This window comes from Chlamydomonas reinhardtii, chromosome 3 (genome assembly GCF_000002595.2).
Source record: "Chlamydomonas reinhardtii strain CC-503 cw92 mt+ chromosome 3, whole genome shotgun sequence".
Classification (NCBI taxonomy): Eukaryota; Viridiplantae; Chlorophyta; class Chlorophyceae; order Chlamydomonadales; family Chlamydomonadaceae; genus Chlamydomonas; species Chlamydomonas reinhardtii.
This window is the reverse complement of record NC_057006.1, coordinates 7,599,086-7,616,109: the sequence shown is the minus strand read 5'-3', so window position 1 is coordinate 7,616,109 and position 17,024 is coordinate 7,599,086. Positions and strand designations below refer to the sequence as shown.

The 17,024-nt window shown below is 63.9% G+C and overlaps 3 protein-coding genes across 3 annotated transcripts; 1 reads left to right on the top strand and 2 right to left on the bottom strand.

Annotated features, from left to right (window-relative positions):
• Positions 1 to 1,578: 1,578 nt before the first annotated feature.
• CHLRE_03g204500v5 (uncharacterized protein) lies at positions 1,579 to 7,280 on the bottom strand. The gene is made up of 7 exons (XM_043061458.1): positions 6,827 to 7,280; positions 6,395 to 6,636; positions 5,327 to 6,223; positions 5,024 to 5,212; positions 4,239 to 4,699; positions 3,788 to 4,016; positions 1,579 to 3,606 (listed from the first exon to the last, which is right to left on the bottom strand). The coding sequence occupies exons 1-7, from the start codon at positions 7,005 to 7,007 to the stop codon at positions 3,229 to 3,231; spliced, it is 2,577 nt and encodes an 858-aa protein (XP_042926500.1). The 5' UTR covers positions 7,008 to 7,280; the 3' UTR covers positions 1,579 to 3,228.
• Positions 7,281 to 7,458: 178 nt separating this feature from the next.
• Positions 7,459 to 10,030, bottom strand: CHLRE_03g204602v5 (uncharacterized protein). The gene is made up of 4 exons (XM_043061461.1): positions 9,796 to 10,030; positions 9,601 to 9,664; positions 9,267 to 9,340; positions 7,459 to 8,942 (listed from the first exon to the last, which is right to left on the bottom strand). Exons 1-4 carry the CDS (start codon positions 9,797 to 9,799, stop codon positions 7,888 to 7,890), a joined length of 1,197 nt encoding a protein of 398 aa, XP_042926499.1. The 5' UTR covers positions 9,800 to 10,030; the 3' UTR covers positions 7,459 to 7,887.
• Positions 10,031 to 10,150: 120 nt separating this feature from the next.
• Positions 10,151 to 14,891, top strand: CHLRE_03g204601v5 (uncharacterized protein). The gene is made up of 9 exons (XM_043061460.1): positions 10,151 to 10,275; positions 10,383 to 10,436; positions 10,547 to 10,720; positions 11,070 to 11,177; positions 11,745 to 11,837; positions 12,285 to 12,338; positions 12,564 to 12,725; positions 13,088 to 13,241; positions 13,965 to 14,891. The coding sequence occupies exons 3-9, from the start codon at positions 10,652 to 10,654 to the stop codon at positions 14,111 to 14,113; spliced, it is 789 nt and encodes a 262-aa protein (XP_042926498.1). The 5' UTR covers positions 10,151 to 10,275; positions 10,383 to 10,436; positions 10,547 to 10,651; the 3' UTR covers positions 14,114 to 14,891.
• Positions 14,892 to 17,024: the final 2,133 nt, after the last annotated feature.

Genomic DNA, 17,024 nt, shown 5'->3' with positions numbered 1-17,024 from the left:
AGGGCGGGTTCGCGGCACCTGCCCCATGGTCGCTGCCCCACGCAATACACTTCCGCCGGCTCAGCCGTTTCCACTGCCGCCGCCGCTTCCACTGCCGCCTCCGCTTCCGGCGCCACCGCCGTTACCGGCAATGGCGCCACCATGTCCAGCGTCTCCTGTCCTTTGCTTGTAAGACAGTGGCTAAATGGAGAAGGAAGGGGATGGAAAGGCGCAGCACCACACCGGCACATAACCTGCAAGGCTGCAACGCGCGCAAGCAAAGCGCCAGAACCCAACCGCACTAGCCACCCAAACCCAAGGGCAATCCTGCCGCAGAACGCCCACGACCCCTTTTGTGCTGCCCCTCGTGCTGCCCCGCAGTGCGCGCGCAATCGCCACGCCGCGTCCCACTGCAGACCTCCCCTCTGCGCATCCCCTCGTGCGCATGCAGTCGCCTCTCTGCCTCCTGCCGCATCACACCCCCATCTGTGCTGCCTTCTCCGCCTCCTCACGCCTAGCACGAGCTACGGGATATCATCCGGCCGGAGGCTGGCCTTCTCATCACCCTCTGCTCTTGCTTGTCCTAGATCTCAACGGAGGCTGGCCTTACTTGTGGGCACCATGCGCCAGGATGACTCGCTCCTGCCCAGCGAGCACAGCCAAGAAGCCCTGGTCTTAGCACACGACGCGGTGCGGGACGTGGTGCTGCAGTGCTAACCCCCCCCCCTCGTATGCACCAGCTGGCACAGCTTTGGCATCCCGCGTGCATCCCCCACATCTCCCCCGCCCCCTTATTCATCACGCCCCTCCCCCCCGCAGCACACACGGTACCCAGATCATTTACATTTACAGTGTCCAGCAGAGGACGGGGTGTCGTGGGGGCGCAAACAGGTGACATATACGGCGGCCGAACGCAGTTCGATGGCGGGTACCTTCCAACGAACTAATGCTCAATGGCTTCATTGCTGAGCAGCACAGCTATAACGAACATGCAATAACTCTATCATTCGGGCCCCGTTTTGCCCAAAGTCGGTGCATATGGCATCTGCAAACCGACTAGCTGGATGGCAGGCTGAACTTCCCTTTGGCTGGTGGGCGGGTGATTACCAATTATTACCAATGCACCCAAACCCGCCAAACACCAGCACCAGCGGCACCGTGGCATGCTGTGCACGGCAGGGGCTCCACCTCCTCCCAGAGGCGGAGGTGGAGCCCCCGTGGGGGGATGCTGAAGGCCACCGGCCAGCCGGCATCATCTTGTCACAATCACATACCGTACGGTACGCCTCGCATGAGACGCTCGCATTGAGATGCTGTCCCCCTTCTACCACCATCCAGCCATGCATGCCACCCAACAGTGCATGCGCCACACACGCACACGAACCAAGACCACAGCAATGTACGAGTCTACTCCACCACAAACACGTGCAAGCCTCACCACCCGTTCTCCGCAGGCTCACGGGCAGGCCGGCCCCTGCGGCACCGCAGCAGCTAGACACCGCCGACTGCCGCTCTTTCGCCTGCCGACCGTCGCTCCTCTCGCCGTATATGCGTTGCGGCCTCCTTTGACCTCCGTCGCCCCTCCATTGGCTGTCATGTCCCTGGCTTTTAGTAGACTTGCACATGGCCTGCATAGCTTCCTCCGTCATATGCGTCCCTCTCCTCCCTTCCCCTTTCCTCTGGCTGCCTCTGCGCCTGTGCTCCCACGTGCTCTGCTTCCTCTATTACTTTGGCGCCTCCTGGCACCTCGGATGCAACCTCCCCCTCCTTCCGCCCTTCTTTCCCTCTCTCCGCGCCCCTTCTGCTTGCTTCAAAGCCCCCCCAAAGATACCTGGAATACCAGGGCTGGTGGGTTTGAATGAAACGAGAGAACCTGGTGAGATTGAACATCACGCAGGTACCTGATTGAATAACTTGTTAGCGGACCAATTGCAACTGGGCGAACTGCGACCGAGATACCCAATTACCCGGAACGCGTGTTGTTGGGTGAGGCCTGTCAGGGCTTGTGACTCTCACGGCCTCAGGCCCAGCGCTGCTAGTGCTGCACACCCACCACTAGTGCACGTCCGCTATCCTTACAGTGCCTTGACACTGTCCCGTCGCATATGCTTACAGTGCCCTCCACGGGCATGACGAATCACGTTCCGCTGCAAGGCTATGGGCCATCCACACACCTTGCCCCCTAACCTTATCAGCACCTCCCCTGCTTACTGGAGCGCCGGCTTCACATGACGCGAAGAACCAAAGGGGCCGGGCCCCAGCGTGCACAGGGAAGGGGGACCGCAAGTGGGGTGCCAAATGCCAATCAGGCCTCGAGGCCATATCCTAGCCCACAAAGCCGCAATGAATGCCAATGCTGAGTCATTAAGCCAAATCATCAGTATCATGCTTGCATGATGAATCGAAAGCTCATCACCCCCGCCCCTGCTAGCATGTCCTCCTGCCTAGGAGCTACGGCAACGAACTTCCCCCGCCCCCGCCCATGCTTTAGCACCGTGCGCATTATGTTCCTTAAAGCATCTTCGGTAGCACGATTCCAGGCACGGCACGGAATGCTTCCAAGTGATCGTGAGTTCACAGATAGGGAGATACTGCATCAGGAACCCTCGACACACTCCACTTCCAGCCGAGGCTGTGCGTGCAACGCAACGCCCCAGTCCCGCATTGTCAAAGCCTGCACTGGCTGGCACCCGGCCCCTCCCCAACCAAAGCCACAACCTGTCGCACCGCTTACCCAGCTGCCTGCGTGTGTCATGGCTAAGCAAGTCTTATCTCAAATTATTTGCAAATCAATGGAATGGAATACCAGAATGGATGGACCAGTCTTCTTCATCCTGGCCTTGATCGTTTCTATGCTTGAGGTACATAAGTAATTTAGCATGCCAAAGGGCTCTCACACACGTGCGCGCCGTCATTGCCCCATAGTGTCAGCTGCTGCTCCATTCGCAGCATCACCACTGAACCAACGGTTGCGCGCTATTAGCTCTGCTGGAAAGTTAGAACGTCAGTTTAAACTGCCAACATCGCACGTCACGACAAACAGCAATCACAGCATGGCAAAGCGCACACACCACACACGCATCCAAATGCCCACAGGCACTTGGCGCCTACCGATCCAGCCAAACCCACGTTACAAGTGCCTGCCGTGTCGTGGTGAATCCAAACCAGGTACACCGGCACTCGCAGCACCCAAGAACATACCCCTCCCATGCTGCACTGCAAGGCACCCTGCCACGCCCAGAGGCGTTACTACCGCCGGCGCCCAATGGTCGCACCGCCACCCGTGCCCGGCGCATACGCGGCATACGCAGCCGGGTCGTTGGGATAGAGCACACGCCCGCTGAAATCCACGGCGTCGATCCAGGTGCCGGCACGAACCGTGGCCGCCGTGCGTGTGGTGATCACCACGCCGCCCACAGTGCTGCTGCGCAGTTTCGGCGGAATGGCGTCCTGTGAGCCGATGGGCCGCACGGTCTGGTTGGTGCCGGCGCGCTCCTGCGGGATGGCTACCGTGAGCCAGGTGTTGCAGGTGGTGTTGTCGGCGGTCTGGCGCAGCACCGGCTCGCCCAGGAAGACGTCGGAGACGCGGTTCACGGCGTCCACGGCCGGCCAAGCCAACAGCCGCACCTACGATAGATAGAGCGGGCGAGGAGCGGGGCGCGCGGCGGAAGAGGTGTCAGGTTGAGGACGAGCGCTACGCTGCCAAGATTCTCGTCAGCCACCACCAAGGGCACCGTTGGGGAATGAGCAAGTAACAAGCTAGCATCGCGCGCAATCACCACCCTAGCTGAGTAACCCCTGCGCTCACCTCCGTGACGCCGGCATGCCACACTTGGCGGATGCGGATCTCATCAAGCTGCACCGGCTCGCGGAAAAACAGCTGCACCGAGAACTTGTCGCCGCGCGGCTTCCAGGCGCGGCCGCAGGCGCCGCACTTGCCGCAGGCGGCCTTGCCGCGCCACACCAGGTTGAGCGGGCTGTTCCACACGGCCTTGCGCTGGGACTCAAAGTCACCGTCGGTCCACCACACCACACGCCTGTTGACAGCGGCAGCAGGGACAGGGACAGGGAGCGAAGCGTGTTGAGTGCGCATGCTGGGTCCGATCCGGTGCGCGTGCGGCCGCATGTTGTGCCTTTATGTGTTTATGTGTGTATATGCGCAGAGACGGCACAGGTGTATATACGCGACTGAGTGTGCCGGGCACGACGCTCATGCAGCCGCGTGCAGAATGTATCAGAATCACACCGGAGCGACTCACTTGTTGCTGCCAAGCGCGCCCGCGGCCTCCATGCGGGAGAAACGGACGGACGTGATGCGGTCCGCCAGCGGCAGCGGCGGCGGGTGCGGTGAGGGCGGCGGGCTGGGTGGCATGGGCGAGGGCGGTGAGGGCGGCGAGGGCGGCGGCGGGAAGACCTGGTACACTGCGCTGGCGCCCACGGCTGAGGCAAGAGCGGTGAGGTTGACGGGAGGCCGCGGAGGCGAGCGCGGCGGGTGCGGCGGCGCGGCGGGCGGCGAGGGCGGCGGCGAGGGCGGCTCCATGACGCCGGGCGGGTTGGGCGCCCGCGGCGGCGGCGAGGGCGGCAGGGGCACCTCCACTAGGTAGATGACCACGAAGGCGAGGGTGATGGTCTGGGTGCTTTGCTGCAGGCTGCGGCGGCCGCCCACCGAGGAGGGCAGGGCGGTGACGGGGAGCGACACGGACAGGTCCCAGGCGCGCACCTGCAGGTAGGAAGGCGAGGGGCGAGGGGCGAGGGGCATGGGGACTAGGGAGTAAGCACAGGTCTTGGTGTGCCGTGGCGTGGTGATGAGTAGTGGTGGCGGCGCCGGTCCTAACGCATGATGCACGAGCCACCTATCCGCCGTCGCTGCGGAAGGCACTTGAAACTTCACGGAGAAACCGCTGCCTCCCCAGCCAGCTAGCATGCACACACACACACACACACACACACACACACACACACACACATGTCACGGTGCCAAACCTCCACAACACAAGTCATCTACACCACAAGGCAGGCTCATGCGCTCAGGCGGTAGACTCACCGCCGCCAGCTCCGCCTCGCCCACGCTGTAGGTGCGCAGGTGCACCAGGCGGCTCATGCCGGCGGCGGCCAGGGCCGGGTGCTCCGCTGCCAGGTCCTCGGGGCCCCACACACGCAGCGCGCCCGCCTCGCTCAGCAGGCGGTGGTGATGCGTGGCGCCGCCGTGGCTCTTGATGTCGAACACCACACACTGCGAGCGAGCGAGCGAGCGAGCGAGCGAGCGAGCAGGGGCAAGAGTCATTTAGGTTGGGTCACTTGGGTGCCGGGTGGTAGATTGAGTCTACGACGTCAGTGCTCGGCTCACCTCATCCGGGCGCGGGTCCAGGGCCCTGGTGACATTCTCACAGAAGTCGCGGCTGAAGTTCTGCACCGACAGTGTGTCGCTGATGTTGAAGCCCGGCGGGGCGCTCGTGTCGGAGTTGTAACCCTGGACCTCGGCAGCAAGCCCGGGGGGCAGCGGGGGCGGCGGCGAGGGCGGGGCGGGCGGCGAGGGAGGCGAGGGGGGCGCCAGGGGGGGCGGCGTGGTGGGGGGCGAGGGCGGGGACTTCCGGGGCTTGGGCGGCCGAGGGGAGGGCGGCGCGGGCGTCAGGGGCGCCGGGGAGGGGGGCGCCGGGGAGGCGGGCTCCGGGGAGGGCGGGGCCGGGTACGTGCCGGCGCCGGTTGTGGCCGCCATCATGCGGCGGACCACTTCGCTGACGCCGTCTGACAGATCGCTGACAGCATCCGGCATGGAGTCCAGGGCGGCATCCATGGCTGCGTCATCCACCAACACGGGCTCCGCGGCAGCGTCATCACCATCCTTGGCTGCATCAGCCGCGAACTCGGTCTCGGAGCCGCCGGTGTGCGCAAGGGTAGAGGCTGAAGACGAAGCGGCAGAGGCGGATGCGGCGGAAGACGAAGCGGCAGCGGCCAGGGTGGCCATGACTAGGTGGCTGTGGGAACAGGTTCCGCTACCGCAGCCGGTGTTGGAGGCGGCGGCGGACGAGGAAGTGGTGGTGATGTGCACGACCTTGGGCTCTCCGGCAGTGGCGGAGGATGCGGAGGACAGGGAGGCAGCGGCCGCCGAGGAGGTGGCGGTCAGCAGGGCGTGCGTGTCGATGAGTTTGGCCAGCACGGCACCCCAGGCCGTCTGAGGCCCAGCCGCCCAGTCGTAGCCGAGCCACACCACGGTGCGCTTGCGGGGGGAGGCGGAGGTGAAGGCCTGGAGGGGAGGAGAGGGGAGGGGTGGTGGAGGTGAGATGAGGGAGGCCGGGGAGCGTGTCCCTGATGACTAATAAGCAAGTTGGTGACGGGACCCAAATACGCAAGACAGGACTAATTGACGCAATCGGCTGCTTTGACACAACGTGTAGACAAGTGCCATGCAACTCACCACCGCCACGATGCTTCCATCGCTGGGCGAGAAGTAAAGCGGGACCTGCGTCACGGCGCCGCCGACGTTGCATGCGGCAATGGAGTGCGTGACCGCGACCGCCTCGAGTGTCTGGGGCCACTCCGCATCCAGAGCGTCCTCGGAGCCGAAGAGCGTAGCGGCGGCAGCGTGCAGCCTCGGCCTGCTGCCGTGGGTGACCGAGCCACCGTTGGACGTAGAGTCGCAGCGGCGACCATCCGAGCCTGAAGGATGGGATCGCACCAAGGAGTTAGGTAGGGCGGCTGCTCAATGAAACATGCTCATTGCATACAACGGCCATAAGAGCGCGCTTAAGATTACAGAGCTATGGCTGCCGGCGTTGTTAAGGCTCAGTGCGAAGTTGGATGCTGAATGCGCCTGGTCGCCTTCCCTTCGCTCATTTATCAAACTCACCGACATCAAAGGCCGCCCCAATGGTTTTATGAAGGTTGGCAGGGCTTCCAACCACAATAAGCAGACCACCTGTCGTCGCGCGGCTCAGAGCGATGCCATCGAGCGACGAGTCGTCGCCGCTCACAATGGTTGCAGCCGGATGGGCCGGCTTGCCATCGATATCAAGACCAAGCTCATACATCTGTCGGGTGATGCCATCGCTTCCCGAACGCGCGAGCGAGCCGCTAAAAGCGGCCTCAGGCACGACCAGCACTTCGGACGTCGATAGCGGCGCTGCAAGGAGGCATGCTAGGACAGCTAAACGAAAGAGCTTCATCCCCCGCGTCAGCATATGCGCGCGGTGGAAAGGGCGGAGGGCTCAAAGCAAAGCGGGGTGGAGATGTGATGTAACTCTGCGGTGGAGGCGCGTGCCAGCTGCTGGACGGCTTGCAGATTGGTAAATGGCTCAGAGTGCTTCAAATAGGTGTGCTTTGTGGATTATGAAGCAAGGTATGAGCTATATACGGCCCGCTTCACGCGGGGTACGACATGGCCCGAGTCGGGCGGGAGCCGAGCAGTCGCCGCCCGACTTGGGGCATTTCACGTCTTGTCGCGCGCTAAATGCCCGTTGCGGTTGCAGCTGCTTTCATCAATTGAGGGTTAAATATTGATGGAAAAGACCTGGTCGGATCGGCGAGCCGAGCGCGTGGTCGTTTGGAGCCCACATGTCGCGGCGGACCGCAGCAGACATGACCGGAACGAACCACCAAGGACGCGACTAGCGTGTCGCGAACTCTTGCCAACGAGCTTGAAGCAGTCACACACAATGTGCAACAGGCTGCACAAAGCCGGGCGGGGTGCAAAACCGCCTGTTCAACTCCTGCGAGGACCGCCACAAAGTCCACTTGACCCTAGAACCCTCACAAGGTCAGCAACCCGGCGGCAACCAGTAACCCCGCCGCTGCCTCCACCCATCCTCCAAGAGGTCCGACACAACCGCACCTGCACCGCTGAGGTGACGCCCGCGCTCTCGAATGCCCATTGCCACTCGCGCACTCCTGCTGCCCCACCCGTGTCGTCACTTAGTGCCAAGGCCGGTCCTGCGCCCCCTCCGCGCTCGCCCGGCCCTCCCCGCCCTCGCCCTCGCCCTCGCCCGCCCCCTCCGCGAATATGTCCGCCAAGCTGCCACCCCCCGCCACCACCTTGCGTGCATCCACCACCCCCTGCTGCTGCTGCTGCTCCGCGTCAGCCCCTGGTCCACCCCCTCCACCACCATGCCCAAAACCCACATCGCCTCCTCCTCCTCCTCCTACTCCTCCAAAGCCACCTCTTTGCCCAAAGCCGCTGCCGCCGCCACCGCCGCCCCCCAGCAGTCCGCCGCCGAGGCCGTCCAGCGGCTGCAGCGGCCGCGGCGTCAGGGCGGCCCAGGGGTCACCGCTGAACGAGGGCTTGTAGTACGACCCCATGGCGCCAGGCGCAACATCGCCGCCGTCGCCGCCGCCGCCGCCGGCATGGCCGCCGCCGTGGTGGCCGCCGCCCCGCCCGCCGCGGCCGCCCCGCCCGCCGCCACCACCGCCGCCTCTCCCCTCGCCGCCCCTGGAGTAAACCGGGTGCCCCCGGCCGCCGCCGCGGCCTGGGAAAGCCCCCGGCAGCCCTGCCCCGGGCCCTGACCCTGGATCTCCAGGGAAGTCGCCGCCTTCAGGCGCGGCGACGCCGCCGCCTTGCGGCCCCTCCGTCCGCACCCACTTGTTGGGCCTGGCGCCGCCGCCACCGCCGCCGCCGCCAGCAAAGCTATGCGGCAGCTGGTGTCCCCAGCCCTGCCCGGGCGCGCCCCCTCCCCCGGCCCCGCCCGGCTCGTAGCCTGGCCCCTGCTCCCAACCGCCCGGCCCGCCACCGCCGTACCCGCCGAAGCGGCCGCCGCCGCCGCCGCCGCCACGCCCGCCACCGAATTGCTGAGGTGGCGGCCCGCCATACCTCCCGCCGTAGCCGCCACCGTAGCCGCCGCCGCCGCCATAACCGCCGCGACCTCGTCCGCCGCCGTAACCGCCGTACCCGCCGTACGGCGCCATGGGCGGTGGCGGGCCGCCACGTCCCGACACGGAAGGTGGTCCCCCCGGCGGCACGTGCCCGTCGGGCCCTGTGGCACATCGGCCATGGCGCAATAGGCAGGCATGCGCTCAGCTAGACACGTTACCACGTTTCCACGTCACCAGGTGCACCTGACAAGCACACCCATGGTGTGCGTGTCCTCAACACGACTGGCCCCTTCGCTCCCAGAGGGCACTGCTTCACCCCGCTCCTTACACGCCCCCTGCCCGACACAGGCACCGCAACCCCTGGCTAGACTCCCGTGTGGGGCGTGTGCTCCCGAGCTCCTGGGCACAACCCGTCACCCCACCCGGCGCCCTGACGCCCAAGCCGCCCCTCCCGCCGCTACGGCATGTAAAGACGGAAGACGCACCCGCTGGCGGCGGCCGTATGGGCGGCGGCGGCGGCCCCGCCCGGGGGGCAGAGCTGTAGGCCGCTAGTGGGTCGCTGTGGGGTGCAGGGGTGTGACAGGGTGGTGAGGCGGCGGCAGCGTGTGAGAGGGCACGGTGCGAATGGTGGGGGCGACACAGTTGGGAGGGGCAGTGCTATGTGTGTGTAACAGCGGACGAGGTTGCATGCGCTCCACGCTTCTCGCAGTCCACGCCCAGCCCACCTCAAAGCTGGACCAACAATTACCACCCCGTCATACCTTGTGCCGGGACTCCCCACCAGCACACATGATGCACACACACGCAAGAGTTGCGCACCTGTAGAAGTTGAAACCCTTGTCTTGTGCCGGTTCCTCATCGGCAAAGGGGTTTATGAGCCCGCCTGTGTGTGAGAATGTGGGGTGTCGCAAGCTTGGGTATCAGCCGCTGGTGCCACGGGTTTGGCGCCCTGGTCAATGCACATGCCCATAGCAGCGCCGGTATGATTGAATACAAGCAAGTCACAACACTTACTCATTGTAGCTAAGTTCGGGCCCCAGGCGTGAGCTGGCGAGCCCAAACGCGGTCAACGGCGGCCTCCCTCCTTGTGGATCGGGGAGTTAACCTAACAGCCGATATGCGTGTGCAACTCAAAGCCAACTCAACAACACTGGCTGCAAAATTCAGTGGTCGAGCCCCGTTTGGCGCGTGTTACCGTTCGCCCTACATTCAACAGGTTATTGGATGTTCTAGTAGTGAAACTGATAGGAAGACAGTGCGCATGATTCTTGCAGCTATCGAATTTAAGGTAAATGCCGTGCAGTTTCACGCAATGGGGGGTGCTCGGTTCTGTTTGTTGGCAGTCCCCGAGCTTTCTTCTTACTTTTCGGTGGCTCTACTTTTCCGACATCAATAGCAAGAATGGCCGGTCTTGAGGGTGCTTTCCTGTGCCTCGGCAACCCGCTGTTGGACGTGTCCGCGGTCGTCGACCAGGCGTTCCTGGACAAGTATGAGGTACGAGTGCATTTGTAGCGCCTAAAATGCAATGCGACGTGTTGCAGCCAATGATGGCCACGCATTGTGCGATCGGCACTGACGCCTGGCGGTCGCCGTCTGCGCAGATCAAGCTGGCCAACCAGATTCTTGCTGAGGAGAAGCACCTGCCTATGTACGGGGTGAGCGGTGCAATCGAGCGCGGACGAGGCAAAACTCGCTGGTCGGCTCGAGCGTGGGGTCCTGATTCCCGCCCACATGTGACGAGCGTCGCCCTCGTCGCCTTGTGCAGGAGCTGGCCGCTCTGCCCAACGTCGAGTACATTCCCGGTGGTGCTGGCCAGAACACCACTCGCATCACGCAGTGGATGCTGCAGGTTCCTCACGCCACCTCTTACATGGGTTGCATCGGCGACGACGAGTTCGGTCGCAAGATGACCGAGGTCGCCACCGCCGAGGGTGTGAACGTAAGCACCTGCGTCGGCGTTGATCGGGCTTGGTTGTTTGGGCGCGCTCAGTCCGTCGTTAGAGGACGGGGGACAGGTGCTTCGGCCCCTCGACTACCGGCCGTTCGGTTTCTGTCCTCGTCACGCCCTCGCGCGCCACCCCCATTCTCACTCTCCATTCGTGCCGTGTCACACACAGCCACACATCCCGCACGCCCACGCATGCCTGCCCTGCCTCCAGACCCCAGCCCAAACCCCAACTCCGCACTGCCGCACCTGCCCCCTCACCCCGCGCATCCTGCACCCATCCCCATCCTCTTTCCTGCTCCTCCCCCTCCTGCTCCTCCCTCTCCTCCCCCTGCCCCCGCAGGTCCGCTACCAGGTGGACGCCTCCACGCCCACCGGCACCTGCGCCACCTGCATCGTCAGCAGCGAGCGCTCGCTGGTCGCCAACCTGGCCGCCGCCAACAACTTCAAGGTGCGAGGCCGAGGGGAGTGGGGATTGGGGGGCAGCCGTTCATGGAGAACAGAGTGGTTGTATCTGAGGGGAGAGGGGCGTGTACGGGGCGGGATGGAGGGGGTGTAGCAGGCGGGTGGAGGGGGGTAGTTCATTTTAAGGGAAAAGATCCTGAGGGGGGTCCCAAGAGGGAAGGGCGGGGGTGGTGCGGCGCTGCTTGGGCGGTGTCAAACCGAGGTCGCTGAGTGTGGTGAGACGGGAACGTGAGGCGCAAAGACGCGGGGCGGGGGCCGGGGCAGGAGGCCCTGCAGCACAGCAACGCGGCAGCAGCCATGAAGGCCGTGTGGGAACACAGCCGGGGGCGCAGCCGCTTGAGATGCTGTGAGCGGGAGCGGGGCTCGGTAGGGATTGCGTATCCTGGTAGCTGGAGTGCAGAGTGCGGAGCAAAGGGGGCGGGGTTGGCTCCGGGGCTGTAAGAACCAGGTCCGTGTCATACGCACGCGGCCTGCCACGTGCCGCGTCAAACCCGCTCCACCACCCACCTCTCATCCCCTCATTTCCCCCCCCCCCACCCCACCCCACCCTCAGCTGGACCACCTGCTGCTGCCTGAGAACCTGGCGCTGCTGCACAAGGCGCGTGTGGTGTACTGCACCGGCTTCTTCATCACCGTGTCGCCCGCGGTGAGGGCTGAGGCAGCGGGGGGGATGGGGAGGGAGGGAGGGAGAGAGGGAGGGAGCGAGGTGGGCGCAAGGAGGTCCCCGACAGGGATCTGTGGCGATGAGCGGCTGGCCCACTGTGGAGTCCGGTATCGCCACAGTCGGGTGCAGCCAGCAGCTGCAGCGCCGCCACAGCCGGAGACCCCAGGACCCCAGGCCCGGAGGGTTGCAAGGATTGGTACAGAGAAGTGTAGCGAAGTAGGGGGGGTGGGGGGCGCCGCGTGGACCTGCCACTGCGTGCAGGTACCCGCCTGCTGACAGCCCATGCCGTCAGCCGACGCGGTCGACCCCTCCCCGTTGTGCTCTAAGCTCCTACTCCCCCCTTTCTAAAGAATCATGATTGTAGCCCCCCTCCACTGTTTCCTTACGGGATTGGTTCAACGTTAACCCCCTCTATCCCTGCCCCCGCAGTCCATCGAGCACGTGGCCAAGCACTGCGCGGAGAACGACAAGATCTACGCCATGGTGCGGAGGAGAGGGGAGGGGTACTGCCTGTGCAGGACAGAGCTGTATGCGGTATGGGTGGGCTGGCCCCATCATACTTCCCACGCCCGATCCCCTGTCACACCTCCTGTCCTGGCGTGCTGCGTGATAACGTGCTGACTGCCCCTCCGCCCCCCCCTTCTTAATTAATCATGAATGTAACCCCTCCCCATCCCCTCCCCCTGCCGCTGCCCCCCCCCCCTGCAGAACCTGTCGGCACCGTTCATTGTGCAGGTGCCGCCCTTCAAGAAGGTGCTGATGGATTCCATGCCCTACATTGACTTCCTGTTCGGCAACGAGATCGAGGCGGCGGCGCTGGCGGCCAGCGAGGGCTGGGAGGGCCTCAGCCTGGAGGAGGTGGCCAAGAAGGTGGGGGAGGGGGAGGGCTGTGTGCCGGAGCCCAGCGACTTGAGGGAGGGAGGGAGGGAGGGAGGGAGGATGTGAGGGGCAAAAGGGGAGACAGAAGGAGTATGGGTGTGCTGGGGGGTTGTTTTCACCATTTCTCCAAGTAGGCACGCGAGCGGGGGCTCACAGGCCACCCCAAGCACCGGGCAGCATCCACTGTACACACCTGCCCGCTTGTGCGGCTGTGCGCCCACTGCCCCTTGCTCGGCCCCCGCAACCCGCTCCTCGCATCACCGCCACCGCCACCAACCACCCCACCACGCCTTCACGTCTTGAAACAGTCATGAATGTACCCCACCCCGCCTCAACTCGCCTCGCCTACGCAGATGTCGCGCATGCCCAAGGCCAACGGCTGCCGGCCGCGTGTGGTGGTGTTCACCCAGGGCTGCGACCCCACCATTGTGGCGGTGGGCGGCCGCGTGTCGCGCTACCCCGTGATGCTGCTGGCCAAGGAGGAGCTGGTGGACACCAACGGCGCCGGTGAGGAGAGGGAGGAGGGAGGCAGGAGGGAGGAGGGAGGGAGGGGGGAGAGGGGGGAGGAGGGAGGAGGCAGGAGGGAGGAGGGGGGAGGGCGGCGGGAGGAGGGAGGGGGGAGGAGGGAAGAGGGAGGAGGGAGGGGGGAGGGAGGGGGGAGGGAGGAGGCAGGAGGGAGGGGGAGGGAGGAGGGAGGAGGGAGGAGGGAGGGGGGAGGAGGGAGGAGGGAGGGGGGAGGGGGGAAGAGGGACCGTGTGCGGTGAGTAGGAAGTGGCCTGGAATGGCGTGGGCGCGGTAGAAAGGGGTGAAGAGGAAAGGGCATGGTCATGTGATGATGACGCACGCAATGGATACGGCATGCACACATGTGTAAGCAAGAGCACACGAGCGGGGAGTGATGATTCGCAGTTTTACTGCTGGCACCAGACAGAGAGGCCCCTAACAACGGCCTCCATGTTGATCTTTATTGGAGCTGTCTGACCCCAGTCCTTGCGGGCAATCGCAAACGCACACGCGAGCATGCATCCATCCACGTGCAGCCGGCTGGCACATAGGCAATCACGCACTATTTATCTTTCGCCATCCTTCTTCTGACCTGCAACCACATCATATTTTCAGCGCACACGCCTCGTGCTCCTCTCCCTGCTCTGGGTCTCGGTCCAGCTGGGATCGGAATGCAGCATCCTCCAAGCGCCCACTACTTAACCATGACCTGCAATCCCTCCCCAGGCGACGCCTTTGTGGGCGGCTTTATGAGTCAGTTGGTGTGCGGCAAGGACATTGCCGAGTGCTGCCGCGCCGGCAACTATGCTGCCAACACCGTCATCCAGCGCTCCGGCTGCACCTTCCCCGCCAAGCCCACCTTCACCTGGAACTAAAGGCGATTGCGCGTGCAGCAGCATTTGCGTGTGTGTGTGCGCGCGCGTGTGTGCGTGTGTGTGGCAGCGGGCAGCGGGCAACTGAGCTGTAGCAGCTTGTGTGAGCAGGTAATGTGAGCAGCTTCTGTAAGCAGCAGCAGCAGCAGTGGACATGAGCTGCTGCTGCTGGGCATGATGCGGCAGTTGCAGGGCGGATGGCAGCTGTCGGCGTGAGCGGGTTGGAGACGAATCGCGTGAACGTGTGAATGATCAGAGTTCGCAGGTTGATCGCTTGTGAGTGCCGTAGACTTTGACATTACTCAAGCCTAGAAGCGCTGCCCCGGATTACCGCTGCATGGCCTGCCGCCGCCTTCTTTGTTGTGGAAGCGCTGTGGCGGCTGGCGAGGTGGTTCAAGGGCGGCCAAGTGAATGTGTGTGTTTCGCAGTTCGGACGCACCAGTGCCGTTGCTGAACACGCGATGGTCACACGTTAACAAGACCGGTAACATAAACAGTTGGGTAAGGGTGCTTTCAACTTGCGTAATGGAAGCATGGCCTTCTGCGCGGAGCGGGGCTAGCGACGTCGGATTTGCTGCGCGGGGAGACGTGTCAGCTTCTTGGCGTGTGCAGGCGCGCGGGGTGACGTACAAGTGCGTTTGGCTGTGAGAGCAAGAGGCGGGATGTGGAGAGCGTGAGCACGGGACGGTGCAGCGCGCGAAGTGGCGCGCAGGTATACGCTGCGGTGGGGTTGGTGGCACGTCGTGCTTGGCCAACACCCAGGGTGTAAGCAGGGGCAAGTCAAAGGAGTCACCTCGTACAAAGCGGCTTTGCGGTGCTGACACCGCATCACCGCGTGGACATGACATCCCCCAGAAAGCTCGTCATCGTACAGCCGGACTGCCTGAACGCATGTCGCCGCGGCCCACTGACGCGCCCCGAGCAGGGATGCCGAGCCCCTCCTGACGTCCCCACGCCGTACTGCCTGAGCACACTACAAAGGGTAAGGTGGCGGACGACATGCGGTGATGCGGAGGCCGGGAACTTGAGGGATGGGCGGTTCTAGAGGGTTGGCGCACCCCGATAAGAGCGGTGCCGCAGCTCTATTCTATAGCGTGGCCAGGTCTGAAGGCCACATGATTGCGGGGCTGCGGGCTACGGGACGCCTGGCTGGGCGAGCGATGCGAGGATCGCTCATCGCTGGGTCACCGGTTTTGGGATGCCTGCGGCCGCAGGAGGGCTTTCCGCCCCCGGCGGCTTTTGCTTCCGAGACTGGGATGCCGGGCGCCCGGGCCCAGGTCTCCCTCCCACCCTCCGGTCCCGCCGCCGGTGTCGCACTGTTGCCGCTGCTGAGTGCTGGCCAAGGCGAAAGGTTCGCATGCTGCGAGTCGGGCCTGCCGGCGGCCTGTCGCGCCTGACGGGGTGGCGGTGGGGCTGGGTGCCTGGCTGTTGAGGAGGGTGGGAATTTTGGGGATTGGCTGTTTTTGCGTGGTTGGGACTACACCGTTTCCAAGCACTGTTGCAGTTACCTAGCGGGCCGGCCCAGCACTGCTGGATGCCTGGGCGGGACAACCGGATGGCTCGGCGGGGACTGTTGGATGGCCCGGTCGGGCCGACCCGGGAATGCTGGATGGCCCGGCGGGAACTGCTGGATGGCTGGGTCGGGTCGGCCCAGAACTGTTGAATGGCTCTACACGTTACGCGCGGCGTGCTGTTATGACTGCGCCGCGGACCGTGGGGAGGAGCGTGGGGGTATGCCATGGGTATTGCAGGGGGCCGCGTCGAACCGCGTGTTTTTGTTCTTCCATGTCATGCCCTCAGAATTCAACACCTTCGTTATGCCTTAGCATCAATACTATAGTGAGCTATGTTCACGCTATAGCGGCCGTTTATAGCTAAACGCTAAACCCCGAAATGATGTCTCTGCGGAAGACGTCCAGCGTTCGCTTTAGTTTACCCCGATGAATTGTGCACATGCAATAGGTTGTGTTCATTGGTGTGGGCATAGACTGTGACGAGAAGGGGCCAGGGCACCCGAGATGGCCGAAGCGAACCAGTGGTTCGTCCGGCTCGCCGGCCGCTTTTGGGCGCCTCAAAGGACGGGATTGACTATTCCTGCTGTTTTTTATATCCCATGCCCGTGGAACCAGGAATTGGTGCTAGAAAGACGACAATTGCTAGTTGATATGCTGTATGGCTTCAGCTTCCAGCGGGCAAACAGCAGCTTAAGAAGAACAACCTACACGCTTATATGCATATGAAACAGATTAAGACAAAAAGAGGTTTGGCGGGTTCGCCATGTCAGGCCGTGTCGACCGGCACGCCCCCAGCATGTTCCCCGCCCAGAGGGAGGAGCTTTTCTTCCTATGGGTTTGGCTTTTCTCCAAACAGCTTTCCAAGTCAGGAAACGTGATGTGTGCGCGGGTTGGCTCGCGTCTGCTGGATGTCTGTGCTGGGGTTGGCCCAGGGATGCGGGATGAGCCGGCGACCAATGCGTGGATGGCTGGGTCGGGTCGGCCCAGAACTGTTGGATGGCCGGGCGGGCACTGTCGCATACCCCGGTCGGGTCGCCCCCAGGTAGGCAGGTTATGTGGCCGGGCTATGCTGGATGCCCGCGCCGGCTGGATGCGTCTCCGACCCCGATGCCCTGGATGGCTCGCCCAGACATCCCTCCCACCCTCCTGCTGTTGCTGTTTTGCGCACCTGAGGGAACGGTGGCGTGCGGCGGTGGCAGGCAGCGCCCCTACGTCGGCTTCCAGGTCGCGCGAGGTCAGCCTCATGACTGCCAGTGCTGGCTGGAGTCAAGCACGCGTAGGCGTGGAGCAAGGGGCTGAGGAAGGGGGAGAGTTGGCTCGCCCCTCAAAGGGGGGCGACAGCCATAGTCCTCGGCCAGAACCTAGGGTTGTTTGTAGTTGTTACTATTTCATTAAATCCT